At 41.1% G+C, this 19,964-nt stretch overlaps 2 protein-coding genes across 2 annotated transcripts; both read right to left on the bottom strand.

Moving 5' to 3' along the window:
• On the bottom strand, positions 1–4,104 carry LOC100450147 (putative olfactory receptor 8G3). Its single transcript, XM_009247193.3, has 3 exons — positions 3,941–4,104; positions 1,169–1,257; positions 1–1,091 (listed from the first exon to the last, which is right to left on the bottom strand). Exon 3 carries the CDS (start codon positions 1,072–1,074, stop codon positions 142–144), a length of 933 nt encoding a protein of 310 aa, XP_009245468.2. The 5' UTR covers positions 1,075–1,091; positions 1,169–1,257; positions 3,941–4,104; the 3' UTR covers positions 1–141.
• A 3,743-nt stretch (positions 4,105–7,847) lies between these two features.
• On the bottom strand, positions 7,848–8,782 carry LOC100449787 (olfactory receptor 8G50-like). The gene is given in 2 exon segments (XM_009247195.1): positions 7,848–8,188; positions 8,191–8,782. Coding segments are annotated over 2 exon segments (933 nt in total).
• Positions 8,783–19,964: the final 11,182 nt, after the last annotated feature.

Here is a 19,964-nt window from a genome sequence, read left to right as displayed (position 1 = left end):
CCGGAGGAATATTTTGGAGATGTGTTACATAAAAGAGCATCACTAAGTTTTCATAAATCTCAACAATAAATCCAAGAAGTTAGATATCTAATCAAACCAAAGACCTATCTTGATATAACAACATGACATGGATTCTATTCATTAACATGCTGTCTGATGCAGAATTTTCTTCACGGCAAGTTTGACATCTTTATTCCTCAGACTGTAGATCAGGGGGTTCAGCATGGGCACAACAGTAGTATAAAACACAGAGGACACTTTCCCCTGGTCCATGAAGCTGAGAGATGATGGCTGCAGGTACATGAATGCTGCAGATCCAAAGAAGACAGCAACAGCCGAGATGTGGGAGCTGCAAGTGCTAAAGGCTTTGGACCTGCCCTCAGTGGAGCGAATGCGGAGGATGCTGGCAATGATAAATACGTAAGAAGCAAGGATGGTTAAGGCAGGGGTCAGGATGTTAAATGCACTCAAGGCCAGAACCAGGAATTCATTGATGTAGGTGCTGGAGCAGGAGGGCCCCAAGAGACGGAAGAGATCACAAAAATAATGGTTAATCACATTAGTCTTGCACAAAAAGGGTCTCAACATAAAACTGGTGTGAATTGTAGATCCAAGGATGCCTAAAATGTAAACTCCCACTGTCAGCCAGATGCAGAGGTGATAGGACATGATGACATTGTACAGCAAGGGGCTGCAGATGGCAACATAGCGGTCATATGCCATTACAGCCAACATGTGACACTCTGCAATAGCAAAAATACTGAAGAAGTAGAGCTGAGTCATGCATTCAGGGTAGGAGATGATGTCCTTCTCTGTCACAAAGTTCACCAGCATTTTGGGGGTAATGACAGTGGAATGGCAGAGATCAATAAAGGACAGACTGCTGAGGAAACAGTACATGGGGGTGTGCAGGTGCGAACTGAGCCCAATCAGTGTGATCATGCTCAGGTTGCCCGCCACTGTGACCACATAGATTCCTAAGAACAGGAGGAAGAGGGGCAGCTGGAGCTCTGGCTGTTCTGAGAGCCCAGCCAGAATGAACTCAGTCACTGAGGAATGGTTTCCAGGGTCCATGACCTTGTCAACAGTTTCTAAGTTTTAAAAAGAGAAACTGAATGTGTTTGTGTGTGAGAGAGAAATTATTCGTAAATCATTACATATTCTATACGTTATCAGAGGAGAAACAGAATGCAGTGGTCTCCTGAGCCTCTCTTGCTACTGTGTAATAGACAATAGTCTGGTCGACCAGAGGAGGAACTGCAGACATCGAAAACATTAAAATTTTGTTCATAACCTTTTAAGAGAAAACACCAATTTTTGACCTCAATAAGAAAGCAAGCTACTAATGTTATTTCAGAGGATTCTTTCCTTTCCTACCGTATTCTCTAGGATATAAATATGTCATGCACATCAAATAGCACAGCGATCAGATTTTCATTTTACTCAGATTAGGAAAGAGAACCAAATGCTCCTTATAATTTATCAATATGGAAGTCCTGGCCGGGAGCAGTGAATCATGCCTGTAATCCCAGCACTTTGGGAGGCTGAGGTGGGAGGATTACTTGTTTGAGACAAGCCTGGGCAACAAAGCAAGACCTCATATCTATCTATATCTATATCTATATCTATATCTATATCTATATCCGTATCTATATATATATATAAAAATAGAAGGCATGAGATTATAAAACTAATATAAAATTAGTTATATTACTCTGAGTTACTTTTCTTATGAGAATTTCAACTAAAAATAGCTGAAGAACTGGGTAATGACCTGTCTCATTCTGCCTGAAACCAGCTCTTTATTTCTCAGCTTTCATCACCCAGACCTGCTACTCTGCAAGGCAAAAACATTAACTGTATGGCTGATAGCATCCTTATATCTCAGGAGCTTTTCCAACAGTGAGGGAATTGCCTCTCTTGTTCTAATTTGAATAATCCCAAGGGAGTAATATAATGGTCTCAATGCAGGTCGCCTATTATCCCATTCTGGCCAGGGGAGCAGAAGACTATGATTGGTCTACATTAAGTGTACTTCATGGCTGAATTGGAGAAGATCAGAAAAGTACTCATATTCTCCAAAACCGAGAAGGCTTTTTGAAAACAAACACTAGATATCTTCTATACTGATCACTTTTTATAATCATATATTTTGCCTGTAATCACTATAAAATTTAAAGATAATGGCTATGTGGATTAGTAGAGCACATGCAAAATACAATTCACAATCTTAGTCTAAATACAAAACTAGTCAATAGTGTGATGTGGATTTTCAAAAAAGGCTAATACATATTTACTTTTGCAAAGAAAATTAGTAGATTCTAGATGAAAGAAATTTATGGTCTTATGTAACACTCCAGCAATAGCTGGATTAGTGTTTTCAGTTTAGGGTTTAATATTTTCTGTGGACTATAGAAAAACTGGACATGTCAGAAACATGATCTAAAAATATTGTCATTTGAATAATGACTGACATAACTGAGGTTTTAGCTAGCACAATATAAATATATGTGGCACATGGCATTTATATCCAAATGTTCAAAATATCTAAGAGGTATAGGGCTCATTGTATATGTCTCTGAGAGAAAAAATAAAAACTAAGTGCTTCAAATGATGGAGAGAAATATTTGGTTTCACAACAGAAAAGAACATTCCAAAAATCTGACACACCTTAATTTACTTATAGCCAGAAATGTCAGAGTGCAGCCCGTAAAACCATTTAGCAGACATTATTCAAGGACACAGCATGAGATGGGTGCTTGAATTCAATCACCTTTAATATATCTTCTGGTTCCAATATTTCATGATTTAAAATTCTAATGGGCTACGATATTAGATTAGGCAGTCTGGGTTAAAATATCATCTCAACCCCATACATGCCGTGTGATCTTGAGAAAATTACTTCTCGTCTTCAGGCCTCTAAAAAGTAGAAATGTTAATATCATTCTCATGTAAAAATCAAATCACGCATAGTTCCCGTCTGTTGGTAAGAACTTAATAAATGTCAGTGTTATTTTAATTGTAATCTATTGAGCCTTCTCTGAAATATCTTTTATTTGCTCAAATTTTTATTCCAATAATTGATGGCTGAAGGTTTTTTCCCTCCCTCAGCATATCTTGTTTTTGCTCCTTCCTACATGGATACACATATTAACACAGAGATTCAGAATTATTTTTTTACTGAACAGTAACCTCTTTAAATTGTCACTATTTTTCATTTCCTCATAGGAAGCTCAAATCAATATCTCTTATTCAAAGATTGTTATCATCTGGCAACCAAAATAAAAGTTTTCTTCTTTTATGTCCCAACAGGTACTATATGATTTGGCCATTACATGATTTGGCCATTTGGTACTCTCTCAGTTTTAACTCATGATGTTCCTTTAATTTTTCTCTTTGTCTATCACCTCTAGCCTATGACATCCTATTTAATAGTTAAGGCTCTTTAGTTAAGGGCTTTAATAGTGCAAACTCTACTTAATAAGGCCATTTTCTATGTCCATACATATATTTCTTATGTTTACATGTAACACTAATTTCATTCTATGTTATTATTTATTTATTTGCTTTTCTTCTGTACTAGACTATAAATTCAATATAGTGCTTGGCATAGTGCCTTGCATATAGCAACTCAATACCTATATGTTCAATAAAATTGCTCAAAGAAGCTTAGAGATACGTAAACATGGATTCAAAATAACTGAATAAAAACCCTCTTACCGCCTGAATTGAAATGAGTAAACACAGAAGTGTTTGTCATAAATGTATACTGCAGAGAACAAGTAGATGACAAGGGAACCACTGCTCAAGGCATGTGAACGTGAGAATAAGGACAGGCAGAGACAGACAAATAGCTGTGTGCATCTCCCTTTGCACTGCAAAAGAAGCTGGAACAGGAAACTCCAAGATTTTAAAGTCAAAGACTGGGACTCAGACATACCCATCCTTTCTGTCAGGGTTCAGTGTTGTACATTTTTCTTCTCCATTGCTCTGGAGGGAAAAATGAATCTGATGATATGAGGAGGTCATAGCCCAAAAGTCTCCTTGGCAATTATTTTGAGTCATTCATCCTGATCTCTGACAAAGCTGATGCCTAAAGCCATCTGGCAGTCTGCAAAGTGTGGCTGATGTGAGGATTTTATACGCTGGTTAAGAGTAAGAGTCTGATAGGGAACAAACAATGATAATGACCTCCCTCTAGATTCTACTCCCACAAATGTCAGCTCTTGGGAAAAGAAACAATCAGAATTTCCCTTTCCCCTTGTTGGCTTTCAAGTGTTTCCCTATTGCCATATGTTGTGATTCATTGTTCTTGTAATATTACAGATTGGAAATGAGGATGTGAGAGACTTTGTTGGAGCTCTAGTGAGTTTCATCTCTTTAGTGAGACAATGAAAGATTCAAAAGTTCAGCCAATTTTTTAAACATACACTAAAGGAATTGTCTAAAGTGATTTGTCACAAGGGGAAAATAGAAAATCAGAAGTAACAACAAATGTTTCTAAAATTTGAAAGTTTTCACTTTCATTTACCTCTACTAACGATATTTTGATGTCATGATGTATTCGTAAAACAGTAATGCTTGAAATGTTTTAACATGGGGGCTGCTTCCTTTCAGATCAATGAAGAAGAAAATACTTTCATTCAGCCCCCAAGTTAAAATATGATAGATATTGCCAAGACCCTGAGGAGTTCCTAGTAAGCCTGACAAGGAGAGTTGATGACTTTTTTCTTCAAAAAATAAGAATGATATTGAGGAACAATAAAGACATATGTGTTACAGAAATTATTTTTGTACTTATATAAAACTAAATTATTTTAGAAGTAAAATTATATTTCATGTTTTGTTAAATGTTATATTGATGGCAAAAGTAGGCCATCCAGAACCTCTGCTACCACGGTGCCAGCTGCAGTGGGAAGGCCAGCGGTTGTGGCAGGAGAGACTGCAGGGGCAGCAGTAATGGTGGTGGGACCCCTGTCCCCCACGTCTCCAAGGCAGGCAACTGAGCCGCCCCCACCTTCACGTGACCAGGTAAGACCCACCCCCAGGCCTAGAGACTCTGTGGCTCCTGACCCTGGCCCCGTGTCACCACTCTTGCCTGCCATTGCTGTGGGGAGGGGCTGGGGAGGAGGCAGACAGTCTCCGGACCCTGCCCCTGGGAGCCACCTGGAGCTTGTCATGGTGGGGACGACCACGACGGGGCTAGGCCGAGTTGCCTGGTGGGGGAGCAGCACGGTTGGGCATGGAGGCCTGGCAGAAATGGCCCCGAGGCAGAGCTGGGCCCAGCATGGTGCTGTGGTTGGAGATGGAGTGCGGAGGATGGGCCAGAGGTAACGCCTGCTTTGGGGACCTAGCCAATGGCATGGCCACCATGCCCACCTTGCTGATGGTGCCAGGTTTCTGTGCCCTGAGAAAAGGCTCTGCACTGGGGGCTGAGTCCCAGGGGTCTGCCCCGCATCTGGGCGACCACCAAGCCTGACACTCCTGACCTCTAGTCCCAGGGCCTGAAATCGGCTCCTAGAGGTGCCCCTGAGGCAGGGTCACAAGCTGACCAAGTGGGAGCCCTGGGACACCCCTGAGCACCAGGGCCATGGGAAGAACTTATGTTGATGTCACTCCTTCCCTGGATGCCAGCCCAGGCCCAGCAAGGACTTGGAGTCCCTGCCTCAGGCTTAAAGGAGGCGTGGCTGGGGCTGCACGCTCCAGGGCCAAGGACAAGCAAGAGTCCGGCCCCTTCCAAGCTGGCAGGGTGGGAACTTCCTGGGTGCAGCTGCAGCCATCCTGCCATGTCTGCTGTGGCTGCAGGCCCAGGCATCTCTGCAGACGTGGGGGCCTGGGAAGGCTCCCCGGCCCTCAGTGGGATGAGGGTGCCTACTCCCTCTGCCTGGCTTCTCTCTGCTGTTGGTGCCAGCTCTGAGTCAGGACCTAGCCTGGGCATTGTCGTAGCCCAGCTGGGGGTGCACATGCTCAGGACAGCACTGACATGCCAGCCCCTGCTGCCTCGGCCCCCTCTAGACTTTGGGCACCAACCAGCATGAGAGGGAGGCTGAGGGGGTGCTGAGGACAGCCTAGCACTGACCTGCAGGTGCCCCTTGGCATGAACAGCCTGGGTGCCATGAGGCACCCAGTAGGAGGCAGACGGGCTCCTGGGCAGAAGGTGGCGGGTCCTTGGTGAAGTCCCACCTCCAAGATGGAGAGGGCCTGAAGCTTGGGGATGGGGTCACCAGTCCCACAGACCAGAGGGGGAACTTATGGTGCTTTTCCCTACGGCCACTCATGGACTAATCAGTACACGCTTTCTCCCCTCTGAGGCCCATAAAAACCCCAGAGTCGGCCAAACTGGAGCAGAGGATGGAGAGACAAAGGGAGATGATGGGATGACCAGCTGCAGAGAGGAGCTGCCCACCCCAGGGTTTCCTGTCTGCTGAGAACCAAGGAGATGATAGGACGACCAGCTGCAGGGAGAAACTATCCTCTCTGCTAAGAGCTGGACACTTGACCAGATGACCTGCCTAGCAGAGAGGAGCTACCCTCTCTGCTGAGAGCTGAAGAGATGCCTGGGTGACCAGCTGCAGAAAGGAACTACCCTCTCTGCTGAGAGCTTGACACTCATTGGGACACCCTGCTATGGAGAGGAGCTGCCCATTGCAGGTCTCCTCTGAGCTGTTCTATTGTGTGATAAAGCTCCTCTGTGTCTTGCTCACCTTCCACTTGCCTGCGTGCCTTATTCTTTCTGGTCTCAGGATGAGAACCTGGGACCCACTGAATGGCAAGGCTAAAAGAGCTGCAACAGAAACAGGGCTGAAACATGCCCCTTGCTCACCATGTTGTGGGTGAACAGGAGAGAAGAGCTGCGGCCCTTTGGGGATCCCAGACAGCACTGTGACTCCTTCTTTGGGGCCGTGCAGTTCCTGGTGTCTCCAAGCTTTTGGATGCCACCACACTCCCTGGTGCCAGCTGAGGAAGCTGCTTGCAGTGCACCTAGTCCAGCTGCAGCCTTGTAGAGAGTGTCAGCACCTGGAGCTGCCCATCCCGCATCAGCAGCTGGTGTGTCTGACTGTATGCAGTGGCCAGACCCCATGCTCACTCACACACCCCTCACTATTCCACGCCTGACACACAGTCTCCCTTCGAGGTGTGGGACCCAGGCCGGTAGTGTGAGCCTAGCCATAAATATATGTCAAAATACACAAAATGTATTAAGCAGTATTTATTGCTGTCAATCTCTTCCACTAAGTATTATCTCCTTATGGGTAGAAACTGTTTTATTACCCATCATATGCCTCCATATTCCCTAATATATTTCTACATGCTTAGTAAGAATTAGTGATTGAATTTTGTATTCAAAATGGTTGCAATTATTTATTTTGGAGATCACACTTCGCGAAGTGTTTACCTATACACTTAGTAGAAAAACCCAGGTACACAGGTATTGAGAATATCATGGGGACTGACAAGATATATTTATTCCTTAAAGTAAGGTAAATAAGTCTTGCCTTAAAAAGTGCCATATTATTCCATACATATAAAGTATAATCACACACGGAGACTTTTGAATTTTTTAAAAATGTTTAGAAGTGATATGTGTTACTCTGGGTGGACGAACTCTGTGGCATCCCACAAATGGTCCCAATGTGTAACTGATCCTATGAATTCAGGGTTACCCTTGGCATCTTTCTTCCAAATAACCAAGGAGTAGCAGCCATCTCATTACTTGTGGATATACCTTGCTGTCTCTAGATTGTTTCCTTATCAAACCTTTTCCAGAAATTAAAATTTTTTGCTAAAGCAAAATACCCCCCTTGATAGGAAACTTCTTTTTTCAAGGAGCTTATTTAACGCAACTTTCACAGGAAACTTCTTTTTTCAAGAAACTTATTTAAGGCAACTTTGACATCTTTATTCCTCAGGCTGTAGATCAGGGGGTTCAGCATGGGCACAACAATAGCATAAAACACAGAAGACACTTTCCCCTGGTCCATGGAGCTGAGAGATGAAGGCTACAGGTAAATGAATGCTGCAGACCCAAAGAAAACAGAAACAGCCGAGATGTGGGAGCTGCAAGTGCTGAAGGCTTTGGACCTGCCCTCAGTGGAGCAAATGCGGAGGATGCTGGCAATGATGAAGATGCAAGAGCTAAGGATGGTGAGGCTGGGGAAAAGGATATTAAATGCACTGAAGCACAAACTACTATTTCATTGATAGAAGTACTGGAGTAGTAAAGCTCCAGTAGTGGGAAAAGATCACAGAAGTAATGCTTGATTACAACAGCCTTACAGAAAAGCACTCTTAGCGTGCAGACTGTGTGAGCTGTAGCACCAATAAAGCCCATAAAATACACCCCAACTACCATCCAGGAGCAGACCTGATAAGACATGGCGACATGGTAAAGCAGTGGATTACATATGGCAACGTAGTGGTCATAAGCCATTGCAGCCAACATGTGACATTCAGACATGACAAGAACAAGGAAGAAGTAGAGCTGAGTCATGCATGCTGGGTAGGAGATAACATTCCTCTCTGACACAAAATTCACTAGCATTTTTGGGGTAATGTTGGAGGACTGGCAGAGATCAATAAAGGACAGACTGCTGAGGAAATGGTACATGGGGGTGTGCAGATGAGAACTGAGCCCAATTAGAGTGATCATGCTCAGGCTGCCCACCACTGTGACCACATAGATTCCCAGGAAGAGGAGGAAAAGAGGCAGCTGGAGCTCTGGTTTGTCTGTTAGCCCAGTGAGATCAAATTCAGTCACTGTGGAATGGTTTCCTTTTACCATTTTCTCTGGAAATTTTACGTAGAAAGAGAGAAGAAAATTTGAGTTAGGTATTCATTATCCCACTAACACAATAAAATGTGAAACAAAATTCAAGTTTTTCAACCAGGTAGTTGCAGTTCTCTGCCTGTTCCTCATCTATGTTAGCAGTAAAAGACCCTGGGGTCCCTGAAATATGGGATACACAGATACATCTCAGAACTTTCTCTATTTGTGCTCTATGCTATGAGAGTGGATATTGGTACTGCTCAATCCCTGAAAACCCAAAGAACTGTACTGATAACTTTGATTGAATGTTCTAAGGACTTCCCATGCCTTGTTTCTAATCCTCTCGACTCTTTCAGCAGAGCAAAAGCTAACGTACCTATTTTACTATTAGGTAACTGAGGATGATAGCGGTTGGACATTTGCCCAAAATTAGGCATGTAATAAGTAAATAATCAAGTAGATAAAACCTGTCTGTTTCACCTTCCATCTATTATTTTAGCTACTCATGACCTCCCTCCTACTTTTACCTCTTTTTTCATATCAGTGAAGTCTCACTTACGACAATTAATGTGAAAGAAAAAATTCACATAAAGTGCAAACGATGATGTATCAGCACTGATCTAGACTAGATTCCCCTTAAGTGAGTACTTGGACTACTGGCACTGCTTCAAAAACATAGAAATTATGGCTCTAAAAAGTAACCGAATGGTTAGTATGAACTATTTGTACTTCACATCCAAGAAGGATTTGAGTTTCCTAGTGAGGAGAATTCAGAGTAAGAAATAATAAATATGAAATTTATTCATTCAAGAAACACTGATGGGGTGCCCAGCATGTGCTAAGTACTCTGGCTTGACCTGATGTGGTCCATAGCCCTCTGGGCCTGTAGGAGGACCTGGACTGCAGAATGGCAATCTTGCATGATGCTTGGACTATGGTAACAGTCTGCACTTTGTCTTGGTATATTTTGCACTCACCTTCAAACCAGAGTTTTTAACAGCACTTCCTCAGAGGCAAGAGAGACCAAAGCAGGAAAAAATATGGATATCTCTCTAGCTTCAGGATAAGAGTTTGGAAGAAAGCTAACAAGGTCTGAGCACAGGACACTGTGATGATGGTTCTATGTTCAAAAGAAAGAGATCTGAAAGATAGCATAAGAGGTTTTTGAGGTATCAGCAAACAAAGGTATGAATATTTAGGTAAGGATGAAAGGTGGCCGGGTACGGTGGCTCATGCCTGTAATCCAAGCACTTTGGGAGACCGAGAAGGGCGGATCACAAGGTCAGGAGATCGAGACCATCCTGGTCAACATGGTGAAATCCCGTCTCTTGTAAAAATACAAAAATTATCTGGGTATGGTGGCACGTGCCTGTAATCCCAGCTATTCGGGAGGCTAAGGCAGGAGAATTGCTTAAACCAGGGAGTCGGAGGTTGCAGTGAGCCGGGATCGCACCACTGCACTCCAGCCTGGCGACAGAGTGAGACTTCATCTCAAAAAAAAAAAAAAAGCGATATTTCTGTTTATTTCATGTTTACCACATGCTTAGAACTGTTCAGGCACTTTCATGAATGTTAAATGATTTCTTTCCCCCACAGCACTATGGGGTACAAGAATATTATTCCCATTCTATAGATGCAAAAGCTACAATTCAGAGACGTTTATAATGTTTTTCAGGGTGACTCTGTGGCTTTTCAATATAGATGTGAAGGATGATTCTCTAGCAGTGCAGATGAAAAATTTGACTTAGCCGTGAGAAATAAAAGAAATAACACATGAGCTAGTATTTATATCTTCCGGAAATGCCGTCTTTCTGAAACCAAACCACGTACAAACACATACTAGATTCAAAGAACATAAGCACTGGAGAAAAATTATAAAGGTTATACTTGGCACTTATTGAATAATTTTAATTAGACCAGAGTCCATATTTGTACTTGTTACTTATACATGCATAGATTGTTCAACAAGTGGTGTATGAATAAAGGGACTCAACTGGGTTCACAGCATGAAATAAGTAAAACCAAGAGCCTTTGTCTTTCCCAAATTGCCAGTTGCATCTAAACTCCTTTTAAGTGCATGGTACCTTCCTATCACTAAAATGTCTGCTGTGGTTTCTATACTTACACTGCAGGTCATGGCTGAGAACAGGTAAATATAAAGTCAAAATGTAATATTCTTTGTAGTACTTTGCCTCACAGTACCAAGATATTTTCAGTGTAATACTAACGATTAATAGTAAAATGATCTCAAGTTTTGTTACTGGCAGTTTTCACATGCTTACTACTTGGTTATTACTTAAATTACAGTCATGTAAGAATGTGATAACATTGTGAAATTTTTTAATGGAATAGGAAATGATTTTCTGCCACTTTCTTGTCAGCACTTTTTGTCTACAGCAGTAGAGTTCACTCATAATGGTGAAGTCCTCCTGGAGTAAGGTCTATCTTGTAATTTTTAAGTAATTTTTGGTTATCACAGTTTCAAACGTATGTATAGAATAGTGATAATTGGGGAGGGCAGAGCAAGATGGCAGAATAGAAAGCTCCACCCATCATCCCCCCAACAAGGACAGCAATTTAACAACTATCCACACAGAAAAACCACCTTCATAAGAACCAAAAATCAGGTGAACATGCATAGTACCAGGTTTTAACTGCATATTGCTGAAAGAGGCACTGAAGAGAGAAATAAACAGTCTTGAATCATGGACACCACTCCTCCCCCAACCCCCAGCAGCTGCAGCCTGGCCAAGAGAGCATCTCTGGGCACTGGGGGAAGGAGAACACAGCAATTGTGAGGCATTGAACTCAGTGCTGTCCTGTTAGAGCAGAAGGGAAAGATGGACCAAACTCAGCTGATGTCTGCCCACAGAGGGAGCATTTAAACCAGCCCTAGCCAGAGGGGAACCTCTGATCCCAGCAGTCAGAACTTGAGCTCCAGCAAACCTTACCACTGCAGGCTACGGCGCTCTGTGTCTCCAGGCACACTTGAAGGCTGTAAGAATTACAACTCTTAGGCAACACCCAGTGCTAAACTAGGCCCAGAGACAGTGGAATGGGGGGACACATGACATACTGAGACACCAGCCAGGGCAGCCAAGAGAGTGCTGGCATCACCCCTCCCCTAACCTCAGGCTGCACAGCTAGTGGCTACAAAAGAGACCCCTTCCTTCCACCTGAGGAGAGGAAATGGAAGAGTGGGGAGGACTCTATCTTACATCTTGGATGTCACCTCAGCCACAGCAAGAGAGGGCACCTGTCAGAGAGGGGAAGCCTCTGTTCTAGGCCATAGCTCCCAGACAACATTTCTAGACACACACTGGGCCAGAAGGAAACCCATTGCATTGAAGGAAAGCACCCAGTCCTGGCAGCATTCATCACCTGCTAACTGAAGAGCCCTTGGGCCCTGAGTAACCAGCAGTGATACCCAGGTACTATATGGAGGGCCTTGAGCAGACACATACTTTAAAATGTTAAAATGTTTCAAATGTTTCTTGTGTGTCTTATCAGAGAAAAAAAATAAGTTTAAAAAGTAGACATAGTTAAGGAGGACTGAAATCACAGTATAGTTGGAGATTGTCAGAAAATACCCAGCAGGTTTAAGTGAGGCAGCCAGTAATTTGCTACCTGACACCTCCTTTCTTCTGACTCCCCAGTTTGCCATCTCCTGCAAAGGCCAATCATCCCCAACTCTGAGTCAATTCTATACTTCATTAGAAAAGTTTATGGAAATCTAGAGTACAAATTTGTCAACTCCTGAACAACCCAAACTATTGCTGATTTTGCAAACCCAGAAACGATCGTTTCCCAGTTATCTTTTATAAAATCCCAGTTATTATTTTAATATATCTCCCGATTTTACCTGTATTAAGAGAGCTCAGTTTCCATATCCTTCCATATTTCTGACTCTTTACGTTGGCCAGTTGACTATTTTTTTCTGTGTTCCTTGACTCTCACAAGTCTGTTCAACCAACTACTAGACCCCATCACGAAGCTCCATGACCTCATGTCCAATCTTTGTAACTTTGACAGCAGCTGTGGGGCTCTGATTGATTGCATATGAACAGTTTCCACTGAAGTCTGACTCTGATACATGCTCTTAATGCCTACTGCTTCCTGTTCTGCTCTGTTAACAACACCTCTGTGTTTGAATGCCCATGATCATTACTTGTGGAGAACTTCCAAACAACCTGGCCTGCATCAGTAGCCTTAGCCTATCTGTATCTGAGCCATCTTAGAGATGAAGCAAAATACCAAAACAGTTTCAGGGGAAGAAAGGATATTTTTGTTTTTAAACCATTTTACTGAAGTAGAATTGATACATAACCACATATTTAAACGTGTATAATTCGATGAGTTTGGACATATGTAAACACCCTTGGTGCCATCACCACAATTGAGGTAACTGACATATTCATGACTTCCCCAAGTTTTCTTGTGTCCATTTATGTTGTTTGTTTTTGTAGTAAGAATACTTAAGATGAGATGTACCCTCTTAACAAATTTTGAAGTCCATTGTGTTAACTATACGCACTATGTTGTATGGCAGGTCTTTAGAACATATTCATCTAGCATAACTGAAAATTTATACTCAGTGAACAACTCCCTGTTTCTCCCTCCTCTTAGCTCCTGGAAACCGCTATTGGATTCTCTGCTTCTACGAGTTTGACTATTATAGATACCTCATATAAATGGGGATATGCAGCATTTGTCCTGCTGTGATGGGTTTATTTCACTTAGCAGACCACAACAACTAGAAATCAATAACAGAAAACGAAAATTTCCCAAATTCTTGGAAAATAAACAACATGCCTCTACATAACTTATAGGTTAAAGAAGTTTTAAGACAAACAAAAACATATTTTAAACTAAATGAAAACTAAAATACAACTTACAAAAATTTGTGGAATGTAGTAGTGCTTAAAGGGAAATTTAGAATATTAAAAAATAAATTAGATAAGAACTAAAATTAATAAACTATGCTTATACCTTAGAATCCACAGAAGCAAGAGACAAGTAAATATTTTTTAAAAGCATAGAAAAATAATAACAATTTAGAGCAGAATTTTAAAAACTGAAAATAGGAAAACAAAAAACCCAACAAAATCAAAATTACTTATTTTTAAAGGTGAATAAAATTGATAAATCTCTAACCAGGACAACCAAGAACAAAAGAGGTTAAAACTAAGACAATAAAAATAAAATATGAACTTTAGCTGATAATAAGGTTTCAACATTGGTTCATTAGTTGTGACAAATATTCCATTGTAATATTAACTTGATACATTTAAACTGGATACAAGGAAAAATTGGGTCCAAGGTATATGGGAAATCTCTACAATATTTTTGCAACTTTTATGCATTTAAAATTATTCTAAAATAAGAATACAAAAACTTCTTTCTCCACCCCCAACAACAACAAACAACAACCCTAGAAAATTTTGTGCATTTTGTTTGCCTTCACATCTTTTAGATCTCTCCACCTTACGTTTCAGACTCTAATTTTTCTTTTAATTGAACTACAGTTTCATGGCTTCCATCTCTTGATTTCAATTTTTTGCATCTGAACAGTGTCTAAAAGTCACTACTACTTTCTAGGCCCTCAAGCATGATAGGGAGCTAACAAATCAATAACCTCGTCTTGGGGGATGAGGCTAATAGAAGTTTTTTACTCACAGAATGACTCTCATACTTTTTCTGTGGCCATTATTTTATTAGAATCATCTTACTAATTGTAATCCAAGACATTTGTTTCCTATATAGGTAAAAAAATTTAGAAAAAAATCAACGTGATGGTAGAGAAACGAGAAAAGTTCCCTTGTCCCCCTCGAAGGGCGTGCGATGAGATGTGGCTCGCTTCTTCAGTGCCCCGCTGCTCAGACCTCTAGGGGAGCATACAGACGGGCAGGCTGTGGGGCTCTAACCCACAGCAGTGTCTAGGGGTGAATGTTTACAGCTCCTGAAGCCCCAGTGGGCGTGTGTTACAGGGCGTTCTTTTCGTTTTGCCGTCTATAGGCGACTTGTGTTAACCAGCTCAATTAAACCCTCTACCTTGTCTTAAGGGCAAAGGGATTTCTGTATCCCAGGTTCCTGCCTTGATGTACCCAAAGAATCTGATCACACCTGGGCTTGGAGAATGAGTGCAAGGTTTTATTGAGTGGAAGTGGCTCTCAGCAGATGGGGGGAGCCAGAAGGGGATGGAGTGGGAAGGGTTTCCCCTGGAGCCAGGCCGCTCAGTGGCCTGTGTTCTCCTCCAACTGCCCCCGCCAAACTGTGTCGTTCTGCTTCTGCCGGTTGGTGGCCTGCTGGCGGCCTGCTGGCATGCTGGTGCCTTTCGGTGTGTGCCTCTCGACGTCCAGCCACCTGTGTGTCTGCCTGGTAGGGTCTCGGTGATTTTTTTTTTTTTTCCTAGACGGAGTTTCACTCTGACGCCAGGCTGGAGTGCAGTGGCAAAATCTCTATTCACTGCAGTCTCCACCTCCCCAGTTTAAGCGATTCCCCTGCCTCAGCCTCCCCAGTAGCTGGGACTATAGGCGCCCGCCACCTCGCCTGGCTAATTTTTTGTATTTTAGTAGAGACGGCGTTTCACCATGTTGGCCAGAATGGTCTCGATCTCCTGACCTCCTATTCCGCCAGCCTCGGCCTCCCAAAGAGCTGGGATTAGGGCATGAGCCACCGCGCCCAGGCCGGGTCTTAGGGATTTTTATAGGTACAGTATGGGGGCGTGGCAGGCCAGGGTGATCTTGGGAAATGCAACATTTTGGCAGGAAAACAAGATCTCTGGTAGATCTGTGGTTACATGTTTTTTGCATGCACACACGTGCGTGTGTGCTCGCACGCGCCCCAAAAACAAAGACAAAGGAAACTTTTGGAGGTGATTGTTATGTTTATTACCTTGATTATGGTGATGGAATCATATGTGTACACATGTCCAAACTTATTCAAATTGTATACATATGTGCAGTTTTTGTATATCAATTATACCTCAATAAAGCTAAAAACAGAACAAAAAAGAGTAAGTTTCATACCCAAATTACTCCACACGCTTTCAAAATATAATGTAATTTCATCCAGATCAAAGTCTTACCTACCTAATGTCACCAACTTCATCTCTTACTCTTATTCAGGAAAAATATTCTCCTCAGAACAGTCTCAATGTCCCTCAAACACACTGCTCCATTCCATATCCTGCTTATAATCATTCTACTCCACCTATTTAGAAGTACCATTTCTATTTGCCATTGATAGTAACCTCCTCCACATAACCATCCCTGATTTCTAAAGCACATAATGGATGCTTGCAGACCTCATTCAAATTCTGACTCACTTGCACACTGTGTTGCATTGTTTACTCTTTTCTAAAAGGTTTTAGTGTAGTCTTGTAATTGGCCTCCATAAGGACATGGACCATGACTTACAAATTCCTGTATCTTTTCAACACAAATCTCATTTTAGTTGCTTAATAGAAATTATTTGACTGAAGATTATATAATTCCTCTAAGTAGAGAGGTGAAAATGAAATAAAAAATAATTTAATTTTATACCAAGGATTCTCCCTGTTCATATTGTGTATATTTCAATGAACAAATCTAATACTTTTCAGAGTCCTTATTCGTACTGATATGGAAGGAAAGTGCTGGGAAGGAAAGGGCATGATCCCTTTAAATGATATGGAAGGGGGAAGGGACGTGGGATGGGAAGGGGAAGGGGGTGGTCCCTGGCTAGGGCTCTACTCCTGGGCCTGTGCCCACGGACCTGGGTGAGCACAGACATTTTTGTTTTGAGAAAGAGAGACACCACCTTCACGTAACTTTTATTACAGTGTATTTTATAATTGTTCTATTTTATTATTAGCTGTTAATTACTTGCTATACCTAATTCTGAAATTAACTTGTATCATAGATTTGTGTGTAGAGGAAAAAAACATAAAATATATAGGGTTTGGTACTATTCATGGTTTTGAGATTGGGTATTTCCCTTGACCCCTTCATGCAACTCATGAAGGGGTGACTCGTTTACTCAGCTGCCACCATCAATCCCTTACCGGAGGGAGCACACGAGCCAATGGGTGCAGGAACTGAAGTGAATGAATGCTGGAATAGGCTGGTCACTCCTCTCTGGCAGAAGCAGGCTGTGTGTGGGTGGCAGCGTCCAAGTGTGTTACAATGCTCTTTTAGCTCTGCTGTCTAGGAGGGGGTGCCAACAAACCCCAGATCCCCAGAGGGCATGTGTTACAAACAGTGCTTTTAGCATTTGTCATTCACAGATGGCTAAGTGCTAACCAGCTCAGTGGAGGGTCAGGGTGACAGCCTTTTACATCCTGCCCTCTTGGTACCTGAGTTCTTGTCCAGCATCCAGGAAGAATCAGGTCACATGAATGAATTGAAGGGTGGTGTATGTGGAAAATTTTATGGAATAGTGAAGGTGGCTCTCAGATGGAAGGGGAACTGGAAGGGGGATGGAGTGGGAAGATAATCTTCCCCTGGAGTCCCGCCTGGGGATGATCAAACTCTTCTCTGAAGTCCCACCATCAAGCCTTCCCTCCAAAGTCAAGCTGCTTTTCTCCAATGTCCAGCTACTTCTTCTCTTCTCTCCTTCTCTGCCACTATGCTGTGCTTCTCTGCTAGAGGAGCTTGGGATTTTTATGGGTACAGGGTGTGGGGCAGAGCAGGACAGGGTGGTTTTGGAAAAAGCAACATTCCAGCGGGAAAATTGGGATGTGAAGTTCTCATTTAGGGCCATGAGTCCAGGCTTAAGGGTGGAAACCTCGCCAGGGACTCCACCCTTTCAACCCAGTATTCCCTGCCTCCTGTCTGTATCTGTTTTAGGTACCCACTGAAGGTCTTGGAATGTATTCCCTGAGGATAAGGGCAGATTACTATAGCTTGTAGAAGTATCTGCATTCCCAGGTTCATTGCAGAATTATTCACAGTAGACAAGATACAGAAGTAACCTAAGTGTTCACTGACAGATGGAGTTCCCTCCATTTACAGCAACATGGGTGAACCTGGAGTACACTATGCTAAGTGAAATCAGCCAAACAGAAAGACAAATACCGCATAATCTCCCTGATATGTGGAATCTAAAAAAAAAAAGTTGAACTCATGGTAACAGAGTAGAATGGTGGTTGCCAGGGACATGGGTCAGGGAAAGGGGAAGATATTGGCCAAAGGGTACAAACCTTCAGTTATAAGACAAGTAATAGAGATCTCAAGTACAGCATCGTGACTATAGCTAATAATAACGCATTTTATATCTTAAATTTGCCAAGAAAGCAGATTTCAAGTGTTCTCACTATATACAAAAAAACTATGTGAGACGATGAACATGTTAATTATCTTGAGTTTGGCAATCATTTCACAATGTATGTGTATATAAAAACGTCACATTGTATAACCTAAATATATGCAATTTTTATTTGTCAATCATACCGCAATAAAGCTGGTGAAAAAACAGAAATAAAACAGGCACAGAAATAAAAACATTTCATGATCTCACATATATAGAATCTAAAAAATTGAATACACAGAAACAGAGTAGAAAGGTTGTTACTAGGGCAGGACCAGGTTGGGGGAAGACGAGGAGATATAGGTCAAAGGGTACAAAGTTGCAGTTATGTAGGATAAATAAAACTAATGTGCATATCACATATTTTATCCTGGAAATTTGCCAAGATGGTAGATTTCAGGTCCTTTTACACAAACAAAAGTAAATGTGAAGAAATGTTGATTTGCTTCACTGTAGTCATCATTTCACTGTGTTTATGTACAAGGATAACAAAACATGATGTTATACACCTTAAATATAGGCAATTAAAATTGTATGCCTATAAAATGTTTTTAAACCAACAAAGGAAAAAACGATTATCTGTAAAGTTGCCATAATCAATGCAATGTGAAATTGACATAAGAATAGACAGATCAAAGAAACAGAAGAGAAAGTCCAAAGTAGCCCCACTCATTATTCTTCAACTGAAACCTCATAGCAACTCAGTAGGAAAAGATGTCTCTTAAATTATGCTGAAACAACTGAATATTCACATGGGGACAAAATGAACATCAATCTTTACTCCAGACCACGAACAAAAATTAATTTGAGATGGGTCATAGATACAGAGAAAATTAAGATATAAAGCTTCTAGAAAAGAATACAAGAGACTATCTTTAAGACCTAGTAAGAGAAATGTACTGTTTTGTTCTTTTAACTTATTCTATGATCCTTTTTCCATGCTGCTAAAATAATTTTCATAGCCAATAATAATGACCATATAATGTTTTATTAAGTCAACACATTATATTTTGCCTGTTATCCATATCTGAATATTTAAATGCCATTGTTCTTGCTATTTGAAATGAATTGGCATTACATATATTTTTCCTTTAGAATAATTTCTCAATATTAGACTCCTAGGGCCAAAGTATATAAACATATCAATTTATCTTATTTGTATTTAAAAGTTCCTTTTCTGAAGGATGTTACCAATGTGTTTTAAACTTCTGAATGAATCATGCTGCTTTATTCCTTTGTACTTTCCCAAATCCTGCTCTTTTTCTTCCTCCACGACTTTTTCTTTTGCAGAGCTGACTTTTATTATCTGTTATAAAATTTAATTTAATATTTATTCCTTTATTGCATGTTTTTTTCTCATATCTCTCCCCATTTTGAGACAGGTATTCCTCTTATGTGCTGTCATAAAATCCTGCATGTTCATATATTGTCACAATCATCACCTTCAGGGTAGGGTAAATGCCTTGTTGGACTTGTAAATTCAACTCCTGTCACTATACAAAACATAGAATAGATAATAAATACTCCTGGAATGAACACATAAATCAATAAATGCTACCAGTAGTGTAAAAATGTTGTGGGGTTTCTGTAGCTTTGTTAATATATAGTTTGATTATTTACTATTTAATATTAGTTTGCTTATTCAGTAGATATAAAATGGTATCATCATGTCACATTGTATACTATATTTTTCAAAATTAATAGTCACATTAAGGATCTGTATTTATTAGTTCAGTTTTCTTTTGCATTAATTGTAACTTATTTCATTATATGTTTGAAATGATCATGTTGATATGTTTCTACATGTTCTATTCAATTTTAAACCTACATGTTATTTTGTATACTATTGTTTGAAAAATTTTATATTTTGGAATATATTTTATATTTTGAAATATAAATTATATCTTCT

Source organism: Pongo abelii, chromosome 9 (genome assembly GCF_028885655.2).
Source record: "Pongo abelii isolate AG06213 chromosome 9, NHGRI_mPonAbe1-v2.0_pri, whole genome shotgun sequence".
NCBI lineage: Eukaryota > Metazoa > Chordata > Mammalia > Primates > Hominidae > Pongo > Pongo abelii.
This window is presented reverse-complemented; position numbering and strand designations above follow the sequence as displayed.

Coding starts and splice junctions, on each gene's coding strand:
- LOC100450147 (XM_009247193.3), bottom strand. CDS start 1,074: ATGGACCCTGGAAACCATTCCTCAGTGACTGAGTTCATTCTGGCTGGG.